This window comes from Carcharodon carcharias, chromosome 13 (assembly GCF_017639515.1).
Source record: "Carcharodon carcharias isolate sCarCar2 chromosome 13, sCarCar2.pri, whole genome shotgun sequence".
NCBI classification, from domain to species: Eukaryota; Metazoa; Chordata; class Chondrichthyes; order Lamniformes; family Lamnidae; genus Carcharodon; species Carcharodon carcharias.
The window spans coordinates 102533846-102561806 of NC_054479.1; the positions used below are offsets into that span (position 1 = coordinate 102533846).

The window sequence follows — 27961 nt, forward strand, 5'->3', positions numbered from 1 at the left end:
GGAATGTCCGACATCAAGGTCCAAAGGGCCTTTGAAAATAGAGCCATCCAGCTGGCTGGCGAGGATAAGGACTGTTCGTGTGCAGACGGTGAGGTCCACAGTGCTCAACCAAGTGAGGATTCTGCACTGCAATATCCATCAGACAACCATGCTGTGAGTGATGTCTCCTGTTTCACAGTCCCCTGCCATGCACAAATCTTTCTTTTCTATTGCAGGCATGTCCGAGAAGCAGCCAAAGATGGCCATGAGCCAGGTCATGGATTCCAGCCCCCAGGACACCTCAGAAGAGGAATCTGCAGACACACCAATAGAAGAACTGTCACAACGCTTAGCCACACTCTCTACCAGCGCAGAGACGCACACCTCACTGGGACCTAGTTCTCGATTAACCTTGGGGTCACTATTCTGTCTGATCTACAGCAGACAGGGGCAGGGAAATCCAAGGGTGCCAGACTGCTGGATGTCAGGAATCTGCTGAGTTCATGTCAGATGATGAGCCTTTGGACTTGGTTTTACCTCTGCTGCTGGAGCTGCAAAGACAAGCTTGGGAACATCAGGAAGGGCTGTCTGCTGCACTTCTCAAATTGTAAGGCACAATGGAGGAGTTCATCCGACTTCAGTCTGAGATGATAGCCCTTGGCATGCCAACGCGCTGAGGCCAACAATGGTATGATGGCTGCCGCCATGGAGACCAGAGTTCAGGACACTGCTGCAGGAGCTGCACTCAATCACTTGGAGGCATCCATCAATATCAACGTGAGAGGGGTGTGGGGCATCTCGAGCTAATTCCAGCTGCCCCTTCCTCTCAAGGAGTCAGGCAGCAGCCCTCTTGGACCCAAGGGGTGGAGAATCAGCAGGTGCACACCCAGGGACATCCACCGAGGTGACCCCGGGAATGTCCGGCCCATCCGATTCCCCTCTTCCTGTGATCCCCACAGCATCAAGGCTGCAGGCCGAGGAAGGTGCCACTGCCACACTGCAGTACCCTGAAAGCTGGCCGGGCCCTCCAAGTCTCTGCCCTCTGGAGGTTGCCCACCAAGGTCATCACAGACAGGGCGTAGCAGTCAGCTGGCTACCTCCACCTCCACTGTGGATGTGGGGAGAGCACCGATGCATAGTGTCTGTGTTAGGAAGGTTAAGAAAATGTAATTGCATAGTGTGGGCGCAGGTGCTAATCACTTTTACATAATTCACGATTGTAAATAAACTCCCAAGAATGCCTCCTTATCTATGGCTCCTTCTTATGATGAGCAATGTTCATGTCATTCATATGTAAAACCTTTGTTCCTGCACAATCTGAAGGCAAGTGTCTCAGTCCAGGGCTTCTTCCCTGTGCAGTGTGTAACCTTCAGAGCAAAGTGATGGTCCAACTTCACAGTCACTCGACACATCAATGATGCCTGGGCAGGCGTTCACAGTTCCATGAGTTTCTCTGTGTGCTTTCAGCACTTTTGAGGCGGGGCTGACCCCCCCATCTCTTCAGCATCTGTGGATCTGGTAACGCTGTGCTCCTGAAGGGGACAGGTGATGAAGGCTGCAAGAGGATCAGGTGCTGTTAAAGTATCACCACGATGATCTCGATGATATGACCCTGTTCACAGAGGACAAGCAATCTGCCATCACCCTGATGTTCACATAGGTAATGTGAAGATCTATGGAATGTCCTCACTGCATGTTGTCATCATCCTCCTGGAATCTTGCATCTATTAGGGTCTGCACTGAGTGTCCATGACATGAGCCTGATCACAGGCGGTATGTGCACTGCCATCAGTCAGACAGGTGTCAGGCTTTCACAGATGCAATGTGAAAATGTCAGGCATGTGTTCATTGAATCTTGTCATCATCCTTCACAAATCTTGTGGCTATCAGGGCTTCACGCACACGCCGGCCTCGTCTGGCCACTGTGATGGCCTCATCACCGGCATCCTTGACTTCGAGGGCCTCATCACCCTCATCCCCTTTGACATCCTCCTCATTGGAGGAGACGTGCAGCTCTTGCATCTTATCCTCAGCCAAGTCCTCCCCACGTTGCAGCATCAGGTTATGTAGCGTGCAGCAAGCTACGATAATGCATGACACCTCCAGGGTCTGCACTGCAATGCTCCACCAGACTTGTCGAGGCACCGGAACCTCATTTTTAAGATGCCATCCTGTGCTCCACCAAAGTCCAGGTTACGGCATGAGCCTTGTTGTACCATCTCTCTGCAGCAGTCTTAGGTCGCTGCACAGGTGTTACCAGCCACACCCGTCTTTGGGTAGCCCTTGTCCCTGAGGAACCAACCCTGCAGCCGCTGTGGACCCTGAAAGATGTCAGGGATCTGAGACCTGTTGAGGATATAGGAGTCGCGGATGCTCCTGGGGTATTGTGTGCAGACCTGCATGATGCATTTGTTCAGGTTGAAGACCAGCTGAACATTCAGCAAATGGAAGGCCTTGCAGTTCACATACTGGACTGCTTGTTGCCATGGAGATCTGAGCACCACGTGAGTGCAGTCAATGGAACCTTGTAGCTGTGAAAAACCAGAGTCACCGCAAATCCCAGTGCTCTTGCTTCCTGGCTTGCCTGATCCCGGTTGAAATGCACAAAGTTCTGTGCCTTTGCGAAGATGGCGTCCATGATCTCCTGGATGCGCTTGTGGGTAGAGGCTAGTGGGATCCCACACAGGTCACCTGTGGAGAGCCACTGGTGTAAAAATTGAGCACCATGGTCACCTTAATTGCCACTGGCAGTAGATGGCCTCCAAGTCCCTGTGGCGCCAAATCCTGCAGAAGGTGGCTTATGTGTGAGTGACCAGTTTCCTAGACTTGTGCAATCTTTGCTGACACTGGTTCTCAATCATCTGCAAGAATGACAAATGCCATCTATTATCACTGGGTCTAGCAAGGCATCCACAAGTGACGGCTCGCTGTGGATCTTCAGCTGCATCCGGAGAAGGCCCTCTGCCCTTCATCTTGAAGGTGGTGCTCCTCCCTTTGCCAAGCCAGGTGCCTCTGTTGCAATCTTCTTCTCTGCTCCCTTCAAGCCATGAAGCATATAGCTAGATTGTCAAGCTCCATGATCCTGATGTTCTCCTCCTGCAGGATCAAAGAGATAGAGATGCATGGGTTAGCATATGTCTCCTAAGGACCTCTTTTGGTTAAGTCTCTGGCTCTGGCTGCAACTCAAGGTCCCTTCACACATGCTGGAGAGTGCTGGCCACCATTTAGAAAGCCAGTGTGTAGTGCGCTTCATGGCTGTCCGAAACTCCACCTCTGCCCCACTTCACCTGACTGATTGGTGGCTGCTACAACCACTCGACTACATGCTGTACTCTCAGTTCAGGCACAGTCTTTATCCTAACCCGCAATGTAAGGCTGAGCTGATACCTTGAACCATGTGGGTAATGGTCCAAACCTAAATAAATACATTGTAAGGGGCTGTGAGCACCTCCATCAGTGACTGTTCCATTTCTAGCTTTCGCAAGGGGATTCTACAACTTGCCCAGTCGTCCAATTGTTCTGCAGCCCGCTAAAATGCACATTAATTTGCAGTCTGCACCAAAGCGGTGAAAAGTTCTGGAGCATTTGGTGGCACTTTCATGCTTTTGGTTGCTTGAGTGGGCAGAAATGCTTCAGAGGCCCGACTCCAAGCATGTCAATGGAGCTGTTGCTGAGCAGCCTTAGCTGCAGACGTGGGGGCATGATTCTGGCATGCGGGCACAATAATGAGATGCAAGTGCATTAAAGTTTAGTTCCCGACATTGGACGGTGAGAAACACGGCCCGCCATTGACAGGGGGAGGGGGCAATCGCATCTTAGATTTACAGTGAGCAACGCGACTAGGGCCATCTCACGATACTTTCAGCTCATGCTGTCAAACACACCACCGCAAACAGGAGTGGAAAATTCCAGCTCATGTCTCCAGGTTTGAAATATAACAAAGTGGAGCTGACAAGGGCAGTTATCGACAAGTTCAGTGGGAAAGACTTCTTCTATTGTGCATCAATGGCTCTAAATCATGTGACAGCCATTCTTCAATACTAAAATCCTTTTGTCTCAAAATCCAGATAAACCCGTGCCAGTTGCAGAATAACATGAACAAGACCACAACTACAGAGAAAGGCTATGGCACCTTTGTCTTTCAAGAAACGCAAGGCTTACAAGTCTTTTTAAAAGCATCCCCAACCTGATTAAAAAAGCTCCGAGCTCACCTGTACAGAACTTAGACTTCCAGGTATAACAGCCATAAATACCTATCTACATGACCTGTTGAACAGTCTTCACTTTGTAGGAACCCTGAAGCTAATCCAGTCTGACCCAGCCATCTAAATTTATATGAACTACAATTCCAGAGTGGGGAAACCCTCTGTTCCTTTCAAACATACATGAACTGTTAACTATTCTGTTGGTTTAATACTTATAAAGTGCACTACATCCTTTCATTGTAGCTTTCTTGAGTGAGTGATGTGTGACTGACGTAGCATGTAGATTTTTTGGGGAGGGAAATGTGCAAATAAATAATCTTCTTTGTTTAAACCCACAAAGGACTGCTACTGGTGACTTTGACCACATTAATGAGGGCTTGGGAGCACACATACCTTTTCAAAAATCAACCGCACTGATTACAGATAGACCGGAAGGGAATTGGGCATTCCAGTTTATCTCTCCTCCCAAGTCCATAACAATAGGTAACAGCCATAATAGCAGCATTGTGAAGATGATGTCTTACAATTCACTCAGGGAGTCCAAGTTGCTGTGGAAACATGCACTTTTACATGCATGATGTAGTTTTCTTTATCCTTTCATGGGATGTGGGCATCACTGGCAAGGTCAGTAGGTTGCCCATCCCTTATTGCCCTTGAACTGAGTGACTTGCTAGGCCATTTCAGAGTCAACCACATTATTGTGGGTCTGGAGTCACATGTAGGCCAGACCAGATAAGGATGGCAGATTTCCTTCCCTAAAGGATATTTGTGAACCAGATGGGTTTTTCCTAACAATCAATCATAGTTTCACAGTCACCATAACTGAATTTTCTAAATTACATTAGCTGCCATGGTGGGATTTGAACCTGTGTCCCCAGAGTATGAGCCTGGGCCTGGATTACTAGTTCAGAGATATTACCACTATACCACCATGTCCCCACCTGGGAGCTAGATTGTCTGGAGCTATGGATAGTGATGGTCGAGGCTCCAATATTCTTTCCATCACATGGCTGACCAGGAATCTCTCCCACTCTTATTGCCTACTATTGGCATATGTTGGAAGGATTTTTAGGTTGCTACTCAACCTGCTTGCCAGCATTATGAATGCAACTTCCTTGGCCATCAAGTCCTGGGGTGGGACTTCAACTCAGAGCTTCTGGGTCAGTACAACAGCTGAATTTGGCCAAACTTCCAAATCTGTCCACCGCCATTTGGAGGATGCCACACTAAAGGGGCTTGGATAATCTTGTGGTACAACCTTGATTTTCAGTATTTCCTCCAGGGTCAACAAGTTCCCAGCACAGAACTTCTCAAAATACAAATTAGCATTAAATTATCATCACTGCCTATTCAGGCTTTCAGCACATTCTACCCTGACATTTTAGTTCTCCATCTTATTTCCACTCTGACATATCTGTCCTTAAGGTTGCCATGCCTGCTGAATTTTTCCATCATTTTCCATTTTCACTTCAGCACGTAACCCAGGCTGACACTTCAGTGCAGTACTGAGGGAGTTGACACCTTTCAGATGAAATGTTAAACCGAGCCTCGATGAATGCCAAAGATCCCATGCCACTAAGTAGTGCTTACATGTTCTACAAAAACGACACTGGCCAACAATAATTCCTCAAGAACTTCCACCCAAAAAAAAAACAGATCAACTGGTCATTTAGCTCATTGTTGTTTGGGACACCTTGTTGAGCGCAATTTGAATGCAGAGTTTGTCTACATAACAGTGATAACATTTTAAAAGTATTCATTAGCTGTGAAGTGCTTTAAGATGTCCTGTGGGTGTGAGAAGTGTTATGTAAATGGAAAATCCTTCCTTCTTAATCAAAAGAAGCATGTGGAAGACCATAAAATGGCAATTTGTTTGAATGTAATCTGAGAAACTGGCAAAACATGTCCAATGTAATAACAAAAGAATCACCAATATTTTGAAGGGTAAAATTTCAGAGGTCCACACTGTAGGCAAGGTGATCATCAAGAGGACAGCCATACCTCCAATCATGGATTAGGACAGAGATTTTGCAAGGATGGATAATTTTTATGTTAACATCAGCCTCTGTGATTTTAATAAGAATAAACAGGCGGTAGCTGAGGGTGAAAGGAGTCATAAGAATATGGAAGATGGAATGGTGAACTGTGTAGAGGAGCTGGAATACAGTATGGTTTCACATGATTTGTCACTGATAGGCAATGAGTAAATTAATTTGTGACACTGGATGTGTCATTCTTATTTAAACTTTATATTGATTGGTGACACTGGTTATTATTAATAATGATAAATTCTCAATCAAGTTTTACAATATAAACAACATATATAAAAGTACTTACCACATATGTTTCTCCAGTTAAAATACGTACAACAGTTCCATTGTAAGAAATAATTAGGCCTTTTGGACAAGACTTCTTTACGAAGGGGAAGCAAAAATAGTTATCTACCAGAACTGAGAAATGGTATCTTGGAACTCGTTCTTCCAAAAGGGTGTAGGTGCAGTTCTCAAAGAAGTCATACCATAGACCATCAAATGTGCGATAGTGTGGGTCTCCCCATATTTCACATTCACCTAAAATTACATCAAAACAGAACTTCAGATAACTATCAGTGCTATTGGGTGGCATTGCTGCCCATGATCTACCCTATCTATTTTTCATATCTACTGATTTCAATTGAAAGGAAAATTGTCTAGGATGTATCATAAAAAAATCAATCCACTATTGCCTGTTTCATAACCCAGACAAAGTTGAAAATTGTCTTCATCATTTCAAACAATATCAATGTGACATTTGAACAGGTCAGTGATACTAACAGTCACATTCCCATTTCTCACAACATCCATTTGCAGTGCGAATTTTCACAGGCTCGATGTTGTTGTTACATGTTGGTTTAATCAATGCTGGACAGACAATGGGATTCATTTTAAACATGTTTCCTTTGATACAAGTAAACGTAGTGCAGTTTTCCTTCCATGTTTCACCGCACTGGGAAAAGAATCAAAAATAAATGCATTCAATAAATAAATCTGTTAAAATTTTGACCTGTTTAATCAGGCAAGTTTATGAACATAAAGGTAATTAGTATTTAAATGCTGGCAATTAAAAGTCAATCATCATTTCATGAAAATTGAAGTAGCTTCTCTGAATCTGTAAATGTATTAGGTTTCCAGAAAGTCGCAGGTACCTATATTTAAATTATTTGTTTTTCCTATATCAATCAACATGTGCAGTTTTACTGGAACAACATATTGCTGAACCTGAGTAACAACCCAAAAATGTAACAATGTAAAACTAACATAGAAGCCTGAATTTTCCCATCCGCGATTTGGAGATAGGGCCCGTTTGCCGACGGGAAAATGACGCGGGATGACATCAGGAGGAACCCCCGACGTCATCCTGGTCCATTTATATATTGAGGAAGGTGGGCAGACAGTGAAACCAGCTGTCCACCCACCGACCAATTAATCATCCACTGGCGGGATGAGGTTTCATGTCCGCTTTAAAAATGTTTAATAACTTTTATGTGATATTTATTAACATGTCCCATCTCGTGTGACATTGTCACATGAGGGGGCCATGTTAATAATTTTTTTATTTTTCTATTTTTAAGTTTGTAAAACTTTCACTGATCTCCCTGAGGCAGCACTTAGTCTCAGGGAACAGTGCACTCTTTCTTTGACAGATGGGGAATCCCTCCTCCCCTTTCCCCGCACAAGAAGCACATAGCGCTTCCCGTTGGGCAGGCCACTGGGCAGGCCTTAATTCTTCTGCCCACTTAAAATGGCGGCGGGGCCCCACTTCGACAGCGGAGTTTGGCTGCCTGCCCGCTGCCGAGCCAGTGCGGCCCGCCCACCAACCTAGGGCAAAATTCTGCCCAGAGTGAAAAGAATGTTACATTAGAGAAGGAGGCCATCATAGCTATGCCAGGTCCTTAAAAAAGCTAGCTAATTAGTCCCTTCCCCCATGTTTTTTCCCCATTGCCCAGCAAATATCTCTTTTCAAGTACAAAACCAATTCCTAATTGAAAATTGCTACTAAATCTGCTTTCACCTTTTCAGGCAGTGCATTCTAGATCATAAACAGCTCGCTTTAGTAAATAAAGAAATTCTCATTTCCCTGCTGGATGATTTGTCAATTGTCTTAAATCTGTGTCCATTGGCTACTGACCCTCCTGCCAATAGAAGCAGTTACTGCATATTTAGCCTATCAGCACCCCTCATAATTTTGAACATCTTTATTAAGTCTTCCCTTAATCTTTTCTGCTCTTTGTAGGCAGCTTCTCCAGTCTCTCTACAAAACAGAGACCCTCAGACCTTGTACCATTCTGGTAAATCTTCTCTGCACCTTCTCAAAGGCTTAGACATCCTTCCTAAAATATCGAATCCACAATACTCTAGCTGCAGTCTAACCAGTGCTTTTAAATAATAACTTGCTTGCTTATGTACTCAATGCCTCCATTTATAAGGCCAAGAGTCCTCTGTGCTTTTTTTTAAACAGCCTTATCAACGTGTCCTGTCACCTTCAAAGATTTGTATATGTGAACCTCCAGGGCCTTTCTGTTCCTGTACCTTTTTAACACCATTTAACTTTTATTGCTCATTTTCATCTTTCCTTCCAAAGTGCATGGCTACATGTCACACTGGTGGAGGAAAAAAATCATGTGGCACAGATATAAACTCAATAGTTGTTCAGGAAAGGAAACTGAGTGTAGCAATTATGGTTTTATTTAGTGTGTAATGTACCTTTAAGAATAATGCTTGTTAAGGAAGATCACATGATCTATAGTCACCAATAGGAGTGCAGTGCAGGCTACCTCAGTAGTTAGTGATATAGAGATAGAGTTGGAGTTGAAAGCACACACGTAGTAGTTGCTGAGTATCTTATAAATAAATGTAAAGTTTCCACCATAGAGGTGTCTGCGGATCAACCCTATCAATAGTACCAACTAAGCCACTACTCACAACACTGACAGAAGAGGAAAGCAAGGCTTCAAAGCATGCAGAAATGTGAGCAGAATTTTAACTGGCATGGGGAGGCAGGTTTGGGCACAGCCAGGGAGTTAAATACCCTGAAGAATTGATGCTGGGTTGGGATCCAGATTTCACTGGGATTGAAGGTGAGTGGGAAATCTCCTTGGATCTGTCAGATAAGGTAATTAAGATACTTAAAAAGCTGACCAAGAATTGTTTTAACCTTCAACTTTGGATTTAGCAACCAGGGCACCCATTTCCCGACCTGTTAGCAACTGTTAGAGTCACTGAGGTGAGTGCACAGTAGGGAAAGCTTCTTCAGTAAAACTGGAGAGCCTTTAATCAGTGAAATTGAAGAGTTTCAGCCATGGCCATTGAGATACTGCTGTCCAAAGCACTTCTTACAAAGAGTATTATTACTGCTTGGTAAATGATTACCAACTTCTTGGAAGACACCTCCTCCGTCTAGCACTTCATTCAGCTTCAGCTGCACTTCCTTGCTGTCAGCCTTCACCACAGCATTGAAGCAGCTTATGCAGCTGCATTATGTATCTCTGATTTGGGACAAACACAGAAGCCACACCACCGCCAACAACACCAGCAGTAGCAGGAGCAAAACCAGCAATGGCATCTTCTCCAGCTGCCTTTTCCTCAGCTGCAATCCGCTCCACAGGACAGAGGGGGTGGATACTGAGATCCCATCATTCCAGCAGAGACCATTGATAAAATTCCACCCATGAAATTGTGGGAAAGTAGACGCAATTAGACAGGAAGAAATATTAGAAATTAAATATACAACATGAGACAGAAAAGAACGATCTCCAATAGAAAGGTGCAGATTTAGAGACAAAAAAGGAGTAAGTTGGGAGAGAAAAAAGGTTAGAAATAAAATATAATTTTAATGGTTCTTATTTATTTGCCTTTTCTTATTTGACTTTTTGTAATGTTTAATATCTTTGCTTTGCTCTGATTTGGTACAAGAGTTAGTTGGTGATCTTATGCTACATTGTGGTAAACTGGTAATGTGGAAATAAGGAATTAGCAATGCACATATTTATTATACCACTAAGTATGAAAGTAGAATTTATAAAATCACACAAATATTTTAAAGGGAATATTATGGGATAAATTTTGGTTTCTGCTACTGTATCACAGGTGAAGCTTCCATATGACCAAACTGAACAAAATCCATTGAATTGCCCTGTGCTGTATTTAGTTGGTGTCTCATGGATGCAGTAATACTGACAATCTGGACATCATTTACAGGTGCCATTCTTGGTAAGGATCCTTGAGCGTATATCAGACATTCCAACATTCATGGTTTAATTATGTGCAATGATTAAGAATACACACTGACATTTCTAATGTGTGCTTCCAACAGGTGAGCCTTATAACACATTATCTTATCAGAAACTTTCATTTAATTAATTGTGACTATTTTCTGTAGAGAAATTCCATTGCCATTAGATAATTTCCCAATTAAAAACCTGTAAGCTCTTTGAAATATTCTAGGTGACCAAAATGATGAAAGCTGCTGAACCATGTGAATAACTCATGTTCATTCAATACATTATTAATGTTATAAGAATTGAATCAAATTTGCTTACCTTCTTTGGTGGATTTGTAAGGCAGTGACATGATTTTAGAGGTCTCCCTGTGACAGGAATTATTGGGGGCTCATAGATCGTAGACTTTACTGTAGGTATAGCGGTTGTGGATGTAATTTGTGTTGTTAGTTTTGGCTCACAGCACACTCTAATTCTATAGTCCAAACACATGAGGTGCTTCTCAGGCGACTGTTCATTATAATCGCAAATCAACCCTTTGTCAATATCACAAGTCACATTATCCTTTGTTTCACTTATTGGTCGTTGTGGGAACTTGACAGCTTCACAATCAATGTCACTTATTTGATACGGGGAGTAAGGACACAGTTTATAGCGAATTGGCTCCAATAACTCAGAATCTCCTTTGTTCTGAATGGATGGTGTATTTTCATTAAACCAGGCTGACCATACACCATTGCAAAATAGTTCTGTGAAATAAAAGGAGCCAAGCATTTTAACTTAGTCATAAACAAGTAAACATTTGAACAAAAATTCAGATAGATGTTGGGTGACACAATGAGATAGAACGCTGGACTTTCATGTCTAGAGCCTGTTTTTGAATTTGGCTATACCGAGGTGGAAGAAGGCCTCATTCCTCTATGTCAGTAAGGATCCTATGTTAATGAGCGTGGGTATAATCAACGTAGTTCTTAATGGGTGTAAGTTCACAGTACAAAACTGTTCATACGAACTGATAATAAACTGGCAATCATATTCAGACATGCCATGAGAATAATATATGCAGGAAGCAGAAGCTTCAAATTGCTAATGCAGATGGTACTCCTCTTAGACTAGAATACTGGCACTTTGCTAGAGTGGAGTGGAGGGTAATTTACTCTGCATCTATCTCTCCTATCTTCAATCTGGGAATACTTCCTGTCAAAAAAAACTAAATCCCTGAATTTAATTCTGATTGGATTTTGAACAGATGGGTGGTGTGCTGAGTTTGTAAACTCACTCACCAGTTACAGAATGAGACCCAGGTTATGTTAACCCCAAAGTTTCATTGATATACTTCTGATTCACTTCCTGCCTGGAATGAGGAGGAACTGACCCCTCCTTTAAAACGGACCGATCTGCCTGCCCATTCCATTGGACTTAGTATTTTTGTGGTCAGCTCATTTTCATTATTATTCATAGCACCTTGTGAAACTTTGGCTTTTGCAGAGTGTAATCACAAGTTGATAAGGGCAGTTATCAATCAGAAAATGGCGCTGTCGATGAAATTTAAAGAGACATCATCACTTTAAGTGTTGGCATGGGAAAGAGGCACAACACCAGTTTTCTCGTATGCTAATGCAATTTTACTTAAGCTGACCATATTTAATTGGCTAATGACTCAAATTTCAGTGAAAGTTCTGGTCATACATGACATATTAATTGTTACCTGTAGTGGTGGCCCGGATAGGCCAGCTTGTGGTTGTTGTCACTGTTGTATATCTTCCTAAATAAAATGCAAAAGAATTAAATGACCAATGCTGTGGGCATAACAAAGGAAAATCAAGCATTCAAATCTGTGGCTTAATGCACATGATAAAACTTACCAAAAACTTCACTGAAATGCCATATGAGGTGAAAAAATAAACACATTTTATTGCATTTACTTCTGTATTTGAACCCTTAAAAGCTTCATATTGCATGTCTTCCTTTCTGTAGATCCTTCAAACTGCTTGCTACTGTAATCAGATTTTCTTTTCACTTCAACCCTTCCCCTTTAAGTAGAGTCTGATACTACAGACCCTTCAAATTCAGTCAACCTACCTGTTTTCATGCATGTAGACCATCATTTCACTTTTTATCAGGGGTCTGACTCTAAATGCATTGTGTCTCCTATCGACTCCTCTAAGGGGGTGCTCAGAAAGCCTTTGCCCACCATCCGCCTGATTTATGCTCGTATGAAAATCTATACATCATTCAGCCACTAGTTCTCAGCTGGGCTCACAGAAGGTCTTTATGATACCTGATTCTAATTGACATCTCGGCATTAGGGAACTTCAACCTCATCGAAATGCTTAGAAAAGTTAATCAAATGAAAACTTTTAACAAACTCTCAAGCTTCCAATCTGAAACAGATGGCCCGCAGAACATCACAGCACCATAATGTTTATTGCCAATTGCACATAAATTCAAAGGAAAGAATTTTACAGGGATATCTGAAAATGAAAGGAAACTTGTAAAAGCAATAATTTATTACCCAAAACAGATGTAGCTTTTTACTCAAAATATCTCATATGTGAGATTATCTTCCGATATTGAAAGAGCAGGTTTTCACTTGCTCAGAAATCTAAGTGACTTTGCAGCATTTTCAAGAAAGAAAAAACCTCTTTAGCTACTGAACTAATCGTCCGAAGACAGAAGAATGACATGACACTACAATTTGACATCGACTTAGCTGCCAAACTTACTAAATAGGGAGATAATAACAGTAGCAATTTTTGCAGTACTTGAATACTTTACAACTAACTCTGCTAAACTATAAATTAATAGCATTTTTTTTTGTCTTTCTTAGCATCTCTATCCAGCCAGTATCTTCATCAAGACTATAGACAGAACCTAACATTTGAACTAACTTCACAGAAAATGACTATGACCAGAGTGCTAGTTCATCAACATTGCAGTTTCTCTTCCATTAACCTTCACTCTTGCCAAGTTGATCTCTTCCTTGTTAATTTATTTCTTCTTCCCTTGATTCCATTTCTACTTAATACTTGGCCACTCATTGACTGTTCCTGGCCTTTATGGCCTCTGATATTGTAAATGGCTGCCTCTGCTCAGGCACGGTCCCTCTACTTCAAAACTGCCATTCTCCAGCTCCTCAATAGATTTCTTCAAATTGAACATGGGGCAAAGCAAAGTCATTGGGCAGAATTTAAAACCCTTCCCCGAGGTGAGTTTGATGGTGGGGGTGATTTAATTGGGTGGGAGGATAATGCTTGGAAGCCCCACTGCCTTCCCATCTCTGCCCTGGTTATGTGCTTCTTTTTAAATTGCCAAAACACATACATTTTGAAAACAGCCAATGAAATATATTTTGCAACAAAGCCAAAAAAGATGTTTCTAATTGAATCAAAAAATTGCTACTGAAATGTCTGAACAAGGTGACCAATTGTTCCAACAATATGGGATATTATTTCAATGAGGAAAACTGTATTTTATGTACCCAGAGTACATCATAGAAGAATTAAAGAAACCAATACCTAGTGAACTTTCAGTCAAAAATGTTTCATATAAAAAGCCATTATTTACCAGGTGTGGTGAAAGGTTCAGTTGCGGGTATTGTCACAGCCTTTGTGGTGGATTCTGTGTAAGAGTGGAAACACTGAAATTAGAATAACAAATACAAATAATCCAGAAGGAAACCATGAATTTATTTGCATGATTGGCAAAGCCTGTACTCAAGCAAGCTCTAAAAGAAAACATTAACCTGTATTTTGGGTAAGTGATGAATGAACAGCGCTCATCATTGATCAAGTTAACAGCTGCCCACAGACTTTGTGAGACTTTAAGCATCAACTTGGGGCTGTATTTAATCCAGGCAATAGGGGTCTCACTGACTGACTCAACAGCCAGTGAAAACCCCGTGTTACTCAATCAGCCACATTCTGCAGCTACTGCCACATCCATCTTCCATATCATGATGCCAAATTTAAAAGGTTGGTTGTTAGTGGGGGAGTGGGGGGGCGGGGGGGGGGGGGGGGGGGGGGGGCGGGGTGGTGGTGGTGGAAACACTCACCTAATTGGCCATAGTGCAATCCAGCCTCATTTAATGAAAATTCAGGTCATTTTAAAACCCAGTCTGACTGTTTTTCACTGTTCTTAGCCCAGGTGCAGATACTCAACAAAAAAACGATAAGAACTACACCTGAGCTCAGAACAAGGGAGGTGGTGACATAGTGGGATTGTCACTGGCCTAGTAATCCTGAGACCCAGGGTAATGCTCTGGAGATCCGGGTTCGAATCCCACCAGATGATGAAATTTCAATTGAATAAAAATCTGACGATCCTTACCTGGTCTGGTCTACATGTGACTCCAGACCCACAGCAATGTAGTTGACTCTTAATGCCCTCTGAAATGGTCAGCAAGCCACTCAGCTGTATCAAACAGCTAAAAAGCCAATAAAAAGAAATGAAACCGGCAGACCAACCGGAAAGGACAATGGCAAAATCAGCCCTGTTGACCCTGAAAGTCACCCTTACTAACATCTGGGAACTTGTGCCAAAATTGGGAAAGCTGCCTCACAGACAAATCAAGCAACAGCCTATCGTAATCATACTCACAGAATCATATCTTACAGACCAAGTCCCAGACACTACCATCACCATCCCTGGGTTTGTCGTGTCCCACTGGCAAGACAGGCCCAGCGAAGGGTGGCGGCACAATGGTATCCAGTCAGAAGGGAGTTGCCCTGGTAGTTCTCAACATTAACTCCAGACCCCATGAAGTCTCATGGCATCAGGTCAAACATGGGCAAGGAAACCTCCTGCTGGTTGCCACTGCCTCCCCTCAGTTGATGAATCAGTGCTCCTCCATGTTGAACACAACTTGGAGGAAGCCCTAAGGGTAGCAAGGGCACAGAATGTACTCTGGTTGGGGGACTTCATTGTCCATCACCAACAGTGGCTCGGTAACAACACCACTGACCAAGCCCTAAATGACATAGCAGCTAGACTGGGTCTGTAGCAGGTGATGAGGGAACCAACAAGAGAGAAAAACGTACTTGAACTCATCCTCACCAACCTGCCTGCCTGTCCATGGCAGTATTGGTAGCAGTGACCACAGCACAGTCCTTGTGGAGAAGAAGTCCCATCTTCACATTGAGGATACCCTCCATCGTGTTGTGCGACACCACCACCATGTTAAATGGCATAAATTTTGAACATATCTAGCAACTCAAGGCACTGTGGGCCAGAATTGTACTCAACCATAATCTGTAACCTCATGGCCAGCACATACCCCATTCTACCATTACCGTCAAGCCAGGGGATCAACCCTGGTTCAATGAAGAGTGCAGGAGCAGCACCAGGCACACCTAAAAATGGGGTGTCAACCTGGTGATACAGGACTACTTGCGTGCCAAGCAGCAAGCGATAGACAGAGCTAAGTGATTCCACAACCAATGGATCAGATCTTAGCTCTGCAGTCCTGCCACATCCAGTTATGAATGTTGGTGGACATTTAAACAACTCACTGGAGGAGGCGACTCCACAAATATCCCCATCCTCAATGATGGAGGAGCCCAGCGCATCAATGCAAAAGATAAGGCTGAAGCATTTGCTACAATCTTCAGCCAAAAGTGCCAATTCAATTCACTCCACATAATACAAGGAAACGACTAAAGGCACCGGATACTGCAAAGGCTTTGGGTGCTGACAATATTCCGGCAATCATACTGAAGGCTTGTGCTCCAGAATTTACTGCGCCCCTAGTCAAACTGTTCCAGTACAGCTACAACACTGGCATCTATCTGGCTATGTGGAAAATTGCCCATGTGTGCCCTGTACATAAACAGCAGGACAAATCCAACATGGCCAATTACTGCCCCATCAGTCTTCTCTCGAGCATCAGTAAAGTAATGGAAGGGGTCATCAACACTGCTATCAAGCGGCACTTGTTTAGCAAGAACCTGCTCATTGATGCTCAGTTTGTGTTCCACCAGGGCCATTCAGCTCCTGACCACATTACAGTCTTCATTTAACATAGACAAAAGAGCTGAACTCCAGAGGTGAGCTGAGAGTGACTGCCCTTGACATTAAGGCAGCATTTGACCAAGGGTGACATCAAGCAAAACTGGAGTCAATGGGAATCAGGGGGGAAACTCTCCAATAGTTTGAGTCATACCTAGCACCATGACCAATGATGGTGATTGTTGGAGATCAATCATCTCAGTTCCAGGACATCACTGCAGGAGTTCCTCAGGGTAGTGTCCTAGGCCCAACCAACTTCAGCTGCTTCATCAATGACCTTCCATCATAAGGTCAGAAGTGGGGATGTTTGCTGATGATTGCACAATGTTCAGCACCGTTCATGACTACTCATATACTGAAGCAGTCCAAATCCAAATGCAGCAAGACCTGGACAATATCCAGTATTGGGCTGATAAGTTGCAAGTAACATTTGTGCCACACAAGTGCCAGGCAATGACCATCTCCAACAAGAGGGAATCCAACCTTCACCCCTTGACATTCAATGGCATTACCATCGCTGAATCCCCCACTATCAACATCCTGGCGTTACCATTGACCAGAACTTAACTGGAGTAGCCATATAAATACTGTAGCTACAAGAGCAGGTCAGAAGCTAGGAATCCTGTGACGAGTAACTCACCCCCTGACTCCCCAAAACCTGTCCACCATCTACAAAGCACAACTCAGGGGTGTAATGGAATACTCCCCGCTTGCCTGGATGAGTGCGGTTCCAACGACACTCAGGTAGCTCTACACCATCCAGGACAAAGCAGCCCACTTGATTGGCACCCCTTCCACAAACATTCACTCCCTCCACCACCGACTAAAAGTGGCAACAGTGTGTACTATCTACAAGATGCACAGCAGAAACTCACCAAGGCTCCTTAGACAGCACCTTCCAAACCCACAACCACTACCATCTAGAAGGACAAGGGCAGCAGGTACATGGGAACACCACCACCTGTAAGTTCCCCTCCAAGTCATTCACCATCCTGACTTGGAAATATATGGCCATTCCTTCACTGTTGCTGGGTCAAAATCCCAGAACCCCCTCTCCAACCGCATTGTGAATATACCTACACCACAGGGACTGCAGCAGTTCAAGAAGACAGCTCAACACCACCTTCTCAAGAGCAATTATGGATGGACAATAAATGCTAGCCTAGCCAGTGATGCCCACATCCAATAAATGAAGAAAAAAAAGCAATGAGAAATAGTTAGATAGGGACATGCAATTTGTAAAACCGTTGGCACTTACCAGGTGTGTAACTAGTGGCGGATGTAGTTATAGTCGTTGTCTGTATTGCTGGTGTAGTTTCTATGGAGCAGAAAAAGATTTCAATCTGTTACATTGCACACCGAAGCTCGTCTGTATTAGGTATAAACACATACTTAAAAACAAAAAAACTGCGGATGCTGGAAATCCAAAACAAAAACAGAATTACCTGGAAAAACTCAGCAGGTCTGGCAGCATCGGCGGAGAAGAAAAAATTTGACGTTTCAAGTCCTCATGACCCTTCGACAGAACTTGAGTTCGAGACCAGGAAAGAGCTGAAATATAAGCTGGTTTATATTGAAAAGACTAAGATAGAAGTGCATAAATTTTTACAATTTTTGTGTCTAGCTACATGCAATGGGCAAGTATGTGTTTATAAAACAAAAACAGAATTACCTGGAAAAACTCAGCAGGTCTGGCAGCATCGGCGGAGAAGAAAAGAGTTGACGTTTCGAGTCCTCATGACCCTTCGACAGAACTTGAGTTCGAGTCCAGGAAAGAACTGAAATATAAGCTGGTTTAAGGTGTGTGTGTGGGGGGCGGAGAGATAGAGAGACAGAGAGGTGGAGGGGGGTTGTGGTTGTAGGGACAAACAAGCAGTGATGATCTGCTTCTATCACTGCTTGTTTGTCCTACAACCACACCCCCCCCCCCTCCACCTCTCTGTCTCTCTATCTCTCCGCCCCCCACACACACACCTTAAACCAGCTTATATTTCAGTTCTTTCCTGGACTCGAACTCAAGTTCTGTCGAAGGGTCATGAGGACTCGAAACGTCAACTCTTTTCTTCTCCGCCGATGCTGCCAGACCTGCTGAGTTTTTCCAGGTAATTCTGTTTTTGTTTTATAAACACATACTTGCCCATTGCATGTAGCTAGACACAAAAATTGTAAAAATTTATGCACTTCTATCTTAGTCTTTTCAATATTATTTTAGCAGAGAGGCAATACGACTATTTAATGATCCTTACATGAAGCACATCAATTCCATAATTATAAGCGATGCTGGAATTGTCATGCAGGCTTGATCATGAGATAATGTAAACATTTGCTTTTAGTGGAAAGTGGAGCATCTTACAATGGACTGATCTATAGTCACCTCATCTGTCAATATAAACAGTGGCTTTGAAAATACTCAAGCAGCAATTATACAAGGGTCACAAAGGAACTGGTTGATGTACGGTAATTAGATTTTCAGAAGGCATTTGATAAGGTGTCACATCAAAGGTAACTATTGATAATAAAAGCTCCTGGTTTAGGGGGTAACATTTTGGCATGGATAGAAAATTGGCTAGCTAACAGGAAACATAGAATAGGCATAAATGGGTCATTTTCTGGTTGGCAAGATGTAACAAGTGGTAAGCCACAAGGATTAGTGCTGAGGCCTCAACTTTTTTACAATTCATATAAATACTTGGATGAACAGACAAAAAGTTTGGTGCTAAATTTGCTGATGATACAAAGATGGAAAAGAAAGTAAATTGTAAAGAGGATATAAGGAGGCTACAAAGGGATATAGATATGTTAAATGAGTGGGCAAATTTCTGGCAATTTTTTTTAATTCATTCATGGGATGTGGGCTTCACATGCTGGGCCAGCATTTATTGCTCATCCTAGTTACCTTTGAGAAGGTAATGGTGAGCTGCCTTCTTGAACCACTGCAGTCCACGTGGTGTAGGTACACCCACAGTGCTGTTAGGGAGGGAGTTCCAGGATTTTGACCCAGCGACAGTGAAGGAACGGCTATATATTTCCAGGATGGTGAGTCACTTGGAGGGGAACTTCCAGGTGGTGGTGTTCCCATCTATCTGCTGCCCTTCTCCTTCTAGATGGTAGTGGCTGTGGGTTTGGAAGGTGCTGTCAAAAGAGCCTTGGTGAGTTTGCTTCACTGCATCTTGTAGATGGTGCACACTGTTGCCACTGTGCATCGGTGGTGGATGTTTAAGGTGGTGGATGGGGTGCCAATCCAGTGGACTGCTTTGTCCTGGATGGTTTTGAGCTTCTGGAGTGTTGTTGGAGCTGCACGCATCTGGGCAAGTGAAGAGTGTTCCATCACACTCATGACTTGTGTCTTGTCAATGGTGCACAGGCTTTGGGCAATCAAGATGTGAGGCACTCTCCACAGAAATCCCAGATTCTGCCCTGCTCTTGTAGCCACAGTATTTATATGATTTGTCCAGTTCAGTTTCTGGTCAATGTCAACCTCCAGGATATTGATAGTGGAGAATCCAGCAATGGTAGTGCCAGTGAATATCAAGGGGAGATGGTTGGATTCTCTCTTATTGGAGATGGTCATTGCCTGGCACTTGTGTGGCACAAATGTTACTTGGCGCTTATCAACCCAAGCCTGAATCTTGTCTAGGTCTTGCTGTACATGGGCACAAACTACTTCAGTATCTGAGGAGTCGCGAATGGTGATTAACATTGCGCGATCATCAGCAAACATCCCCAGTTCAGACCTTATGATGGAAGGAAGGTCATTGATGAAGCAGCTGAAGATGGTTGGGCCTAGGGCACTACCCTAAGGAACTCCTGCAGTGATTTCTTGGGATTGAGATGATTTACCTCCAATAACCACAACCACCGGTCATCGTGCTAGGTACGATTCCAACCAGTGGAGAGTTTTCCCTCTGATTCCCATTGACTCCAATTTTGCTAGTGCTCCCTGATGCCACACTCAGTCAAATGCTGCCTCAGTGTCACTCTCACCTCAGCTCTTGAGTTCAGCTTTTTTGTCCATGTTTGACCAAGGCTGTAATGAGGTCAGGAGCGAAGTGGCCCTGGCTGAACCTGAACTATAATGAGCGTCAGTGAGCAGGTTATTGCTGAGTAAGTGCCACTTGATGGCACTGTCGACACCTTCCATTACTTTACTGATTCAGACATGTGCCATGTGCTGTTGCTATTTACTGGGAATAGAGATTAAATTACTGCCCATTTCCTTGATATTTATGTGCAGACCATATTGGATTTAATGGAGATGACTCTAGCCTGAAAGATGATAGCATAACTGCCACTCTAAGTTTGATATCATTTCTATACCGACTTTTCAAATAACCTATTACATTCCAGCTACACAATTTCATCACTATGGTGCAAAGACAATCAATCCAGCATAATGTGACCCATCTAGCTAAAAGCAAAATACTGCAGATGCTGGAAATCTGAAACAGGATGATCTGACTGAGGTGATCTGACAAGAAATCTGACTCATTCTGGCACGAGGTTATTTTTCATATTAATATTCCATGCCTTATTTCAAAGATCAGTGGGCTGATTTTCAGCTGCCTACTAGAGCAATAGAGCAGGGAAATGAAATTCCAGGAAAGAATTTATTGCCTAGAGGCTGCCAACGTCAATTTTCTAGTGGGTATTAAAACAGGAACTGCTGGATCCTCTAGCTGGACTCAGAATGGTCAGGAATAGCCCGAGAAGGCTTTGCAATTGAATCTATATGATGGAATGAGATTGATCGGCTGCACAACTTTCTCTTACTCTTTGATATTGTTTGATGGCCTCAGTGTTGACAGGGTGTGACAATTATGTTTGGTTACTGAAAAAGTGTTACTTAACATGAATATGTGTTACAATGCCCCCTTCTTGCTTGGGTTGCACATGCCGGAGCGCACATCAGGAATATGGGCATGGGTATGGTCGTAAAGCCCAATGTAAAATAATTTGTCAACCCTGATTTTTAACCTGTTCCGCTAAACATTATATCAGGAGCACCATTTCCCAAAAACTGAGAAGTTACAAAATAATGACCAGAGGTACAATCATTTTTAAAGCAAACAACTGGAAAGGGAAATCTGAGGTAGAAAATTCAAAGATGTATTTTGTCAAATAGTGGCAGTGACAGACTTGAAGTTAAAAAAGAATCCACTAGTTCTGTTGAAGAGTCATGAGGACTCGAAACGTCAACTCTTTTCTTCTCCGCCGATGCTGCCAGACCTGCTGAGTTTTTCCAGGTAATTCTGTTTTTGTTTTGGATTTCCAGCATCTGCAGTTTTTTTGTTTTTATCACAAACTTTACTGCTGCATGTAGCTAAGTACAAAAATTCTGACAATCACATCTATTCATTTCTATCTTAGTTTGCTCAACAAAATTATTTGTTGAAGAGAATACATCTATTTAAAGACCCACATTCTGTACACTTTTTCCACAAGCATAAGAGTTGCTAGAATTGTCACATAGAATGATTGTGTTACTAATAGAGTTTTTGCATATATTAATTTTCAATGGCCAGAGGAAACTTCTTAAAACAGACAGGTCAACAGTGGCTTCAGCGTCCAGATAAACAGTGGCTCTGAAAATAACAGGGCAGCTATCCTGACAATTATACCAGAGTCACATCTTCTAGAGACTTATAGCACTGACCTGACCAATATATATAAGGACAGTGGGAGGTCATGTTGTTCAAATATTTGTGCTTGGAACCTGTACTGCCTTATTCAGACATGTGCCTTATTGCTTATACTACTTAGTGTGAGTAGCAGATTGCGAAACCGACCAGTGCACCAGTCATTTCCTTCATGCGTGCAGACAGCTTATTGGCTTAAAATGCAGAAGACCCCAATGCCAGCCTGAAAGGAGGTAACAGCTATTTCAAGTTTGGTGGCATTTCCATAAAGACTTATGAGATACCTGATCAGTTCACACTTGGACCTCTTTGATGTTAAAGAATATCAATCCTGCACAACATTTGCCTGCATGTCCAATCTAACACTAGCTTGTTTTTCACTTAAGTGCTTTATCCACAATTCAAAGATCAGAAGGTAGATTCTCAGTTGCCAATAAGAGTGGCAGAGGAGGGAAGTGAAATTCCAGGGAGTAATTTACTGCCCAGAGACCGTTAGACTTTATTTTCTAGCAGGTATTGAAACAAAAATTACTGAGTCCTGAACCTGGGCTCAGACTGAAAAATAGTCAGATCGTGTTTTGCTGATTAATCTGTATAATGTGTGAGATAGTTCAGCTGCATGACTTCCTCTTATTATTTTGCATCTACATCCTCAGTGGTGACACAATATGCCAAATAAACTTGCCAAGTGAAGAAGTGTTATTTAGTAAGAATACATTTTATAACACATACTTCGTGTTTGGAGCTTCAACACTGGGGACATGTATAAGTTTGTGCAAGTGAATGCACATTGCAGGATTTTGCCTCAATAGGTGAAACATTCCTAATGTTGCACTAAACAATAAATTAGGAGCACCATCTCCTAAAAGTTGCCTGAAAGTTACAGTGAAACAAAAAATAATACAAATATTTTCAAAGCAAATAATTAGAAATATTTGTGATAGAAAAGTGAAAGCCGTATTTTGTTACCTGACTCAGTGACGGACCACATGAAGTTAGAAAATAATCTATTTGCGGAGGCAGTGTTGATGCAATTTATGAAACTGCTGTCACTTACCAGGTATGTAGCCGGTGGTAGATTTAGTTGAAGTTGTTGTCCGTACCAATGGCGTTGTTTCTATGGAGCAAGAAAAATACTTCAATCTGTTACGTTACATGCAGACGCTTGTCTACATCAGGTTTAAAAATTAATTTTCTGCTGCATGTCGGCAAGCACAAACCCTGCAAAAATCTAATAATTTCTATTTCAGTTTGTTCAATAAAATTATTTTTAATGGACAAAGAATACAACTATTTAATAATCCTGACATTCAACACATCAATTCCACAAGCGTAAGAGATGGTGGAATTGACAAATAGATGTGATCATTCTGTTAATGGAGTTCCTGCAAATTTAAGCTTTCAATCGTCAGTGGAAACATCTTACAACACACTGATCCGTACTGACCTCATCTTCCCAGATAAACAGCGGCTCTGAAAATACTGTGCCAGCAATTATACCTAGGTCACACCCAATGTAACCGCTAATTTTTGTTTTGGTGTACACAGGCGATTTGCTGAGTAAATTGAGTCTATATTTTCTGAAGTTTTGAAGAATGAGAGGTGAGATCACATTGAAGCATACAAGATTCTGAAGGGCCTTGACAGGGTAGACATCGAGAGGTTGTCTCCATTGGCTGGGGAATCTAAAACATGGGGGTCAGAGTCTAAGGATAAGGAGCCGATCATTTAGAACTGAGATGAAGAGAAATTTCTCCACTCAAAGGGTTGTGAATCTTTGAATTCTCTACCCCAAAGGGTTGTGGATACTCCATCATTGAATATGTTTAAGGCTAAGATAGACAGATTTTTGGTCTCTCAGGGAATCAAGAGATATGGGAGGTGGACGGGAATGTGGAGCTGACGCTGAGATCAGCCATGATCAGATTGAATGGCGGAACAGTTTTGTCACACCATATGATCAATTCCTGATTCTATTTCTTATGGCTTATGTATGGCCCCTTTAAAGCTTTTTGCATGGCTGCGCACACACATTAGCGTGCGCGGGCTGTGCAGGAACTTTTGATTTGCTGTGTGGGTGTGTGGCCACAATGCTTAGTGGGAGCTTTGGTCAAAGCTTCCAGCACCCTACAGCATTGAACATGCTAAAGTATGTCAGGTTAGCGGGAAATCATCTTGTTCAAATAGCACCAACTTGTTTTTCATACTAGTATTCCATTTGTCATTTCAAAGATCAGAGGGCAATTCTCAGCTGCCTACAGGAGCAACTGAGGGGGAAAGTGAAATCCCAGAGGCGAACTTATTACTCACAGGCCACCAGACTCAAGTTTCTAGTGGGTATCGAAACAGGAACTGCCAAGTCTATACCTGAACCGTCAGGAATGTGTCCAAGAGGGTTTTGTAGTTGATCTTGTATAATGGAATGAAACAGATCAGCTGCACAACTTTCTCTCATTCATTGATACTGCTTGACAGAGTGTGACAAATATGTTTGGTAAGTGAAAAGGTGTTAGTTAATAGGAGTCCACGTTATACTACACCCTTCTCGCTTGGAACTGCATAAGCCAGGGCACATTTCAGGTATATGGCCTTGAATATTCACAGCACAAAATAATTCATCAAGCATGATTTGTGCCCAGTGCCAGTAAACATTACGTCAGGAGAACAATTATCTAAAAGCTGCCCCATCAGTTACAAAATAATGACCAAAGATACAAACATTTTTAAAGGTGATTAGAAAGGGAAATTTCAGGTCAAAACTTGAAAGCTGTATTTTGTTACCTACATAGTGACAGGTCACATTGAGTTAGAAAATAATCTACTTGCGGAGACAGACCTGGTGCAAGGTATAAAACCCCTCTCACTTACCAGGTATGGAGCTGGTGGTGGACGTAGTTGAAGTTGTTGTCACAATCGGTGGCATAGTTTCTACAGAGGAGAAAAATATTTCAATCTGTTACACTGCACACTGAGGCTCAGCTGTATCAGATTTATAAACTTACTTTTCTGCTGCATGTAGCGATAAAAAAATCTGAAAATTACACCTGTTCCCTTCTATCTAAGTACACTCAATAGCGGAGAGGGAATACAACTATTTAAAGATCCATATTCAGTTCACCATTTCCACAAGTATATGAATCACTGAAATTGTCTCATAAATTTGATTGTGTTGCTAATAGTTTTCAATGGCCAGTGGAAACGTCTTAAAACAGACAGGTCCATCGTGGCTTCAGCCATCTAGATAAACAGTGGCTCTGAAAATAACTGAGCAGCTATCCTAGCAATCATACCAGAGTCACATCTCCCAGAGCCTTATAGCACTGACCTGACCAATATATATAAGGACAGTGGGAGGTCATGTTGTTCAAATGTTTGTGCGGGGAACATGCATCACGTTAATCAGATATGTGCCTTAATGCTTTTTCTAGTCAGTACAAATAAAGATTAAGCAACTTGTCATCCTGACCAGTGCATCAGTCAATTTTTTCATATGTTGTGGACAACTTATTGGCTTAAAATGCAGAAGACCCCTATGCTAGCCTGAAAGGAGATAACAGCTATTCTAAGTTTGATAGCATTTCCATAAAGACTTTGAGAGACACTTGATCACATTCCAATTGCACAGTTTCACCTCTATGGTGTAAAGAATATCAACCAGCACAACATTTGATTTCATAACTGATCCAATACTCATTTGTTTTTCATACTAGTATTCCACTCCACATTTCAAAGATCAGAGGATTGACTCTCAGCTGCCAACAAGAGCAGCAGAGGAGCAAAGTGAAATTCCAGAGAAGAACTTAATGCCCAGAAGCCACCAGACTCGATTATTGAAACAGAAATTAGTGAGTCCTGTACCTGGGCTCAGACCGTGAAGGGAAGCTAGAGCGGGTTTTGCTGATTGACCTGCATAATGTATTAGATGGATAGGCTGCATGACTTCCTCCTAAATTTTATATCAATATCTTCAGTGGTGACATTATGCCAAATAAACTTGATAATTGAAGAAGTAATACTTAATAAGGATATATATTATAATATATCTTTTTTGCATGCCCGAAAATAACAATATAAGGAAAATAATACAAACTTTCCAAAGCAAATAATTAGAAAGATCTGTGACAGAAAAGTGAAAGCAATATGTTGTTACCAACTCAGTGACAAACCACATTTAGTTAGAAAATAATCCATTTATGTATACAAATTTGGTGCAATATAAAACTACTGTCACCAGATATGTAGCTGGTGGTCGATTTAGTTGAAGTCGTTGTCCATATTGGTGATGTAGTTTCTATATCGCAGGAAAAAAATATTTCAACTTGCTGCACTGTGCACTGAGGCTTGCCTGCATCAGGTTTGAAAATTTACTTTTCTGCTGCGTGCAGCCAAGCACAAAAATTGCAAAAATCTAGACACTTACATCTCATTCCTTGTTATGGTTTCACATCTTCATTTTCCCCCGGCAGGGGGAGGGAGGCATAAAATTCCATCCATGGAATTAAAAATCAATGCCCTTGTAAATAAATATTTGGTGCATGGAATAAAATGTACCTGTTGTGTAGCTGGTGGTAGATTCAGTTGTAGTCTGTATCACTATTGGTGGCGTACTTTCTATAGAGCAGGAAAAATATTTCAACCTGTTACATGCTGAGGCTCTTCGAGGTGGAAGGGCTTATTTTTCTGATACATGTTGCTGATGAAAATGTTTGAAAAACTAATTTATACATTTCGATTTTTGTCTACTCTGTAACATCTCAGCGGAAAGAGAATAAGGCAATTTAGTGGAGTGACCCTTGAGTTCAAACAATCAATTCCTCAAATATAAGTGTTGTTGGAACTGTCCCATAGATTTGATGGTGCTGTTAAAGGAATTGCTGAAACATTAACTTTCAATGTGAAGTGGAAACATTTTACAATAGGTGGATCCAGATTGTTCAGCAGTTATCCTGGAAATTATAGCAGAGTAACACCTCCGAGGGCCCTCCAGCTCTGTGCTGACCAGAGTATGTAAACCGTAGGAGTTCATGACATTAAAATATTTATTGTAGGAACATGCACCATCATTTTCAGACATGCTGCTATTTCTATTCAATAGGAATAGAGATTAAATTGCTGACCATGTTGACAAATGCATCTATCACATTCTTGATTTGTGTGTGGCTGCTGACAAGAGGAGGGTGAATGGTTGTAGGGAAATGCATTTCTACAAATGAACCTGGTGGCTGCCTGACTAGATTATCTAGAAAGCATTGAAACCAAATCTGGTGAGTCCTGTGCCTGGACTCTGAGCATTGAGCAATGGTCCGATGGGGTCTTTCAGCTGAACGTGTGTAATGGAGTAAGAAGCATCAGCTATATGACTTTCTCTGTTTTCATATTGTTTTACATCCTCAGTGTTGACAATGTGACAATTATTTTAGATAATTAAAAAAATGTTCTTAAGTAAGATTATATATTATAATACACCCTACTCGACTGGAGTTTTACATCCTGGGGGCACATAGCAGGAACATGCGAGTAAAAGTTAATGCCCACCACTATACAATTGTCAATTGTCATCAGTTTCTTCAAATACATGAAGTATTCTATAGGCCTCCAAAAAGTGAGAGTGAGATAGAGGAACTAATCTCCAGGGAATCACAAAGATGTGCAAGAACTATAGAGTGGTGATTCTGGGAGAATTTAATTACCCAAATATCAATTGGGATAATGTTAAAGTGTATGGAAAGGGAGGAATTTCTAAAATGTATGTAGGAGAACTTCCTTGATCAGCATGTTCTCAGCCCAACAAAATAGGAGGCATTATTGGATCTGGTGCTGGGAAATTAGGTGTGCCAGGGGGACAAGTTTCTGTAGGGAATATCTGGGTAATGGTGATC

At 42.2% G+C, this 27961-nt stretch overlaps 1 protein-coding gene across 1 annotated transcript in view; it reads right to left on the reverse strand.

Moving 5' to 3' along the window:
- LOC121286123 (mucin-5AC-like) overlaps positions 1-27961 on the reverse strand; it is a 181153-nt gene that overhangs the window by 22889 nt on the left and 130303 nt on the right. The window contains exons 50-57 of the mRNA XM_041203111.1: positions 24951-25010; positions 23140-23199; positions 17705-17764; positions 14008-14061; positions 12149-12205; positions 10762-11189; positions 6998-7169; positions 6522-6754 (exon numbers count right to left, since the gene is read on the reverse strand). Of these exons, the coding sequence (XP_041059045.1) occupies positions 6522-6754; positions 6998-7169; positions 10762-11189; positions 12149-12205; positions 14008-14061; positions 17705-17764; positions 23140-23199; positions 24951-25010 (1124 nt within the window). The remainder of the gene's footprint in view (positions 1-6521; positions 6755-6997; positions 7170-10761; positions 11190-12148; positions 12206-14007; positions 14062-17704; positions 17765-23139; positions 23200-24950; positions 25011-27961) is intronic.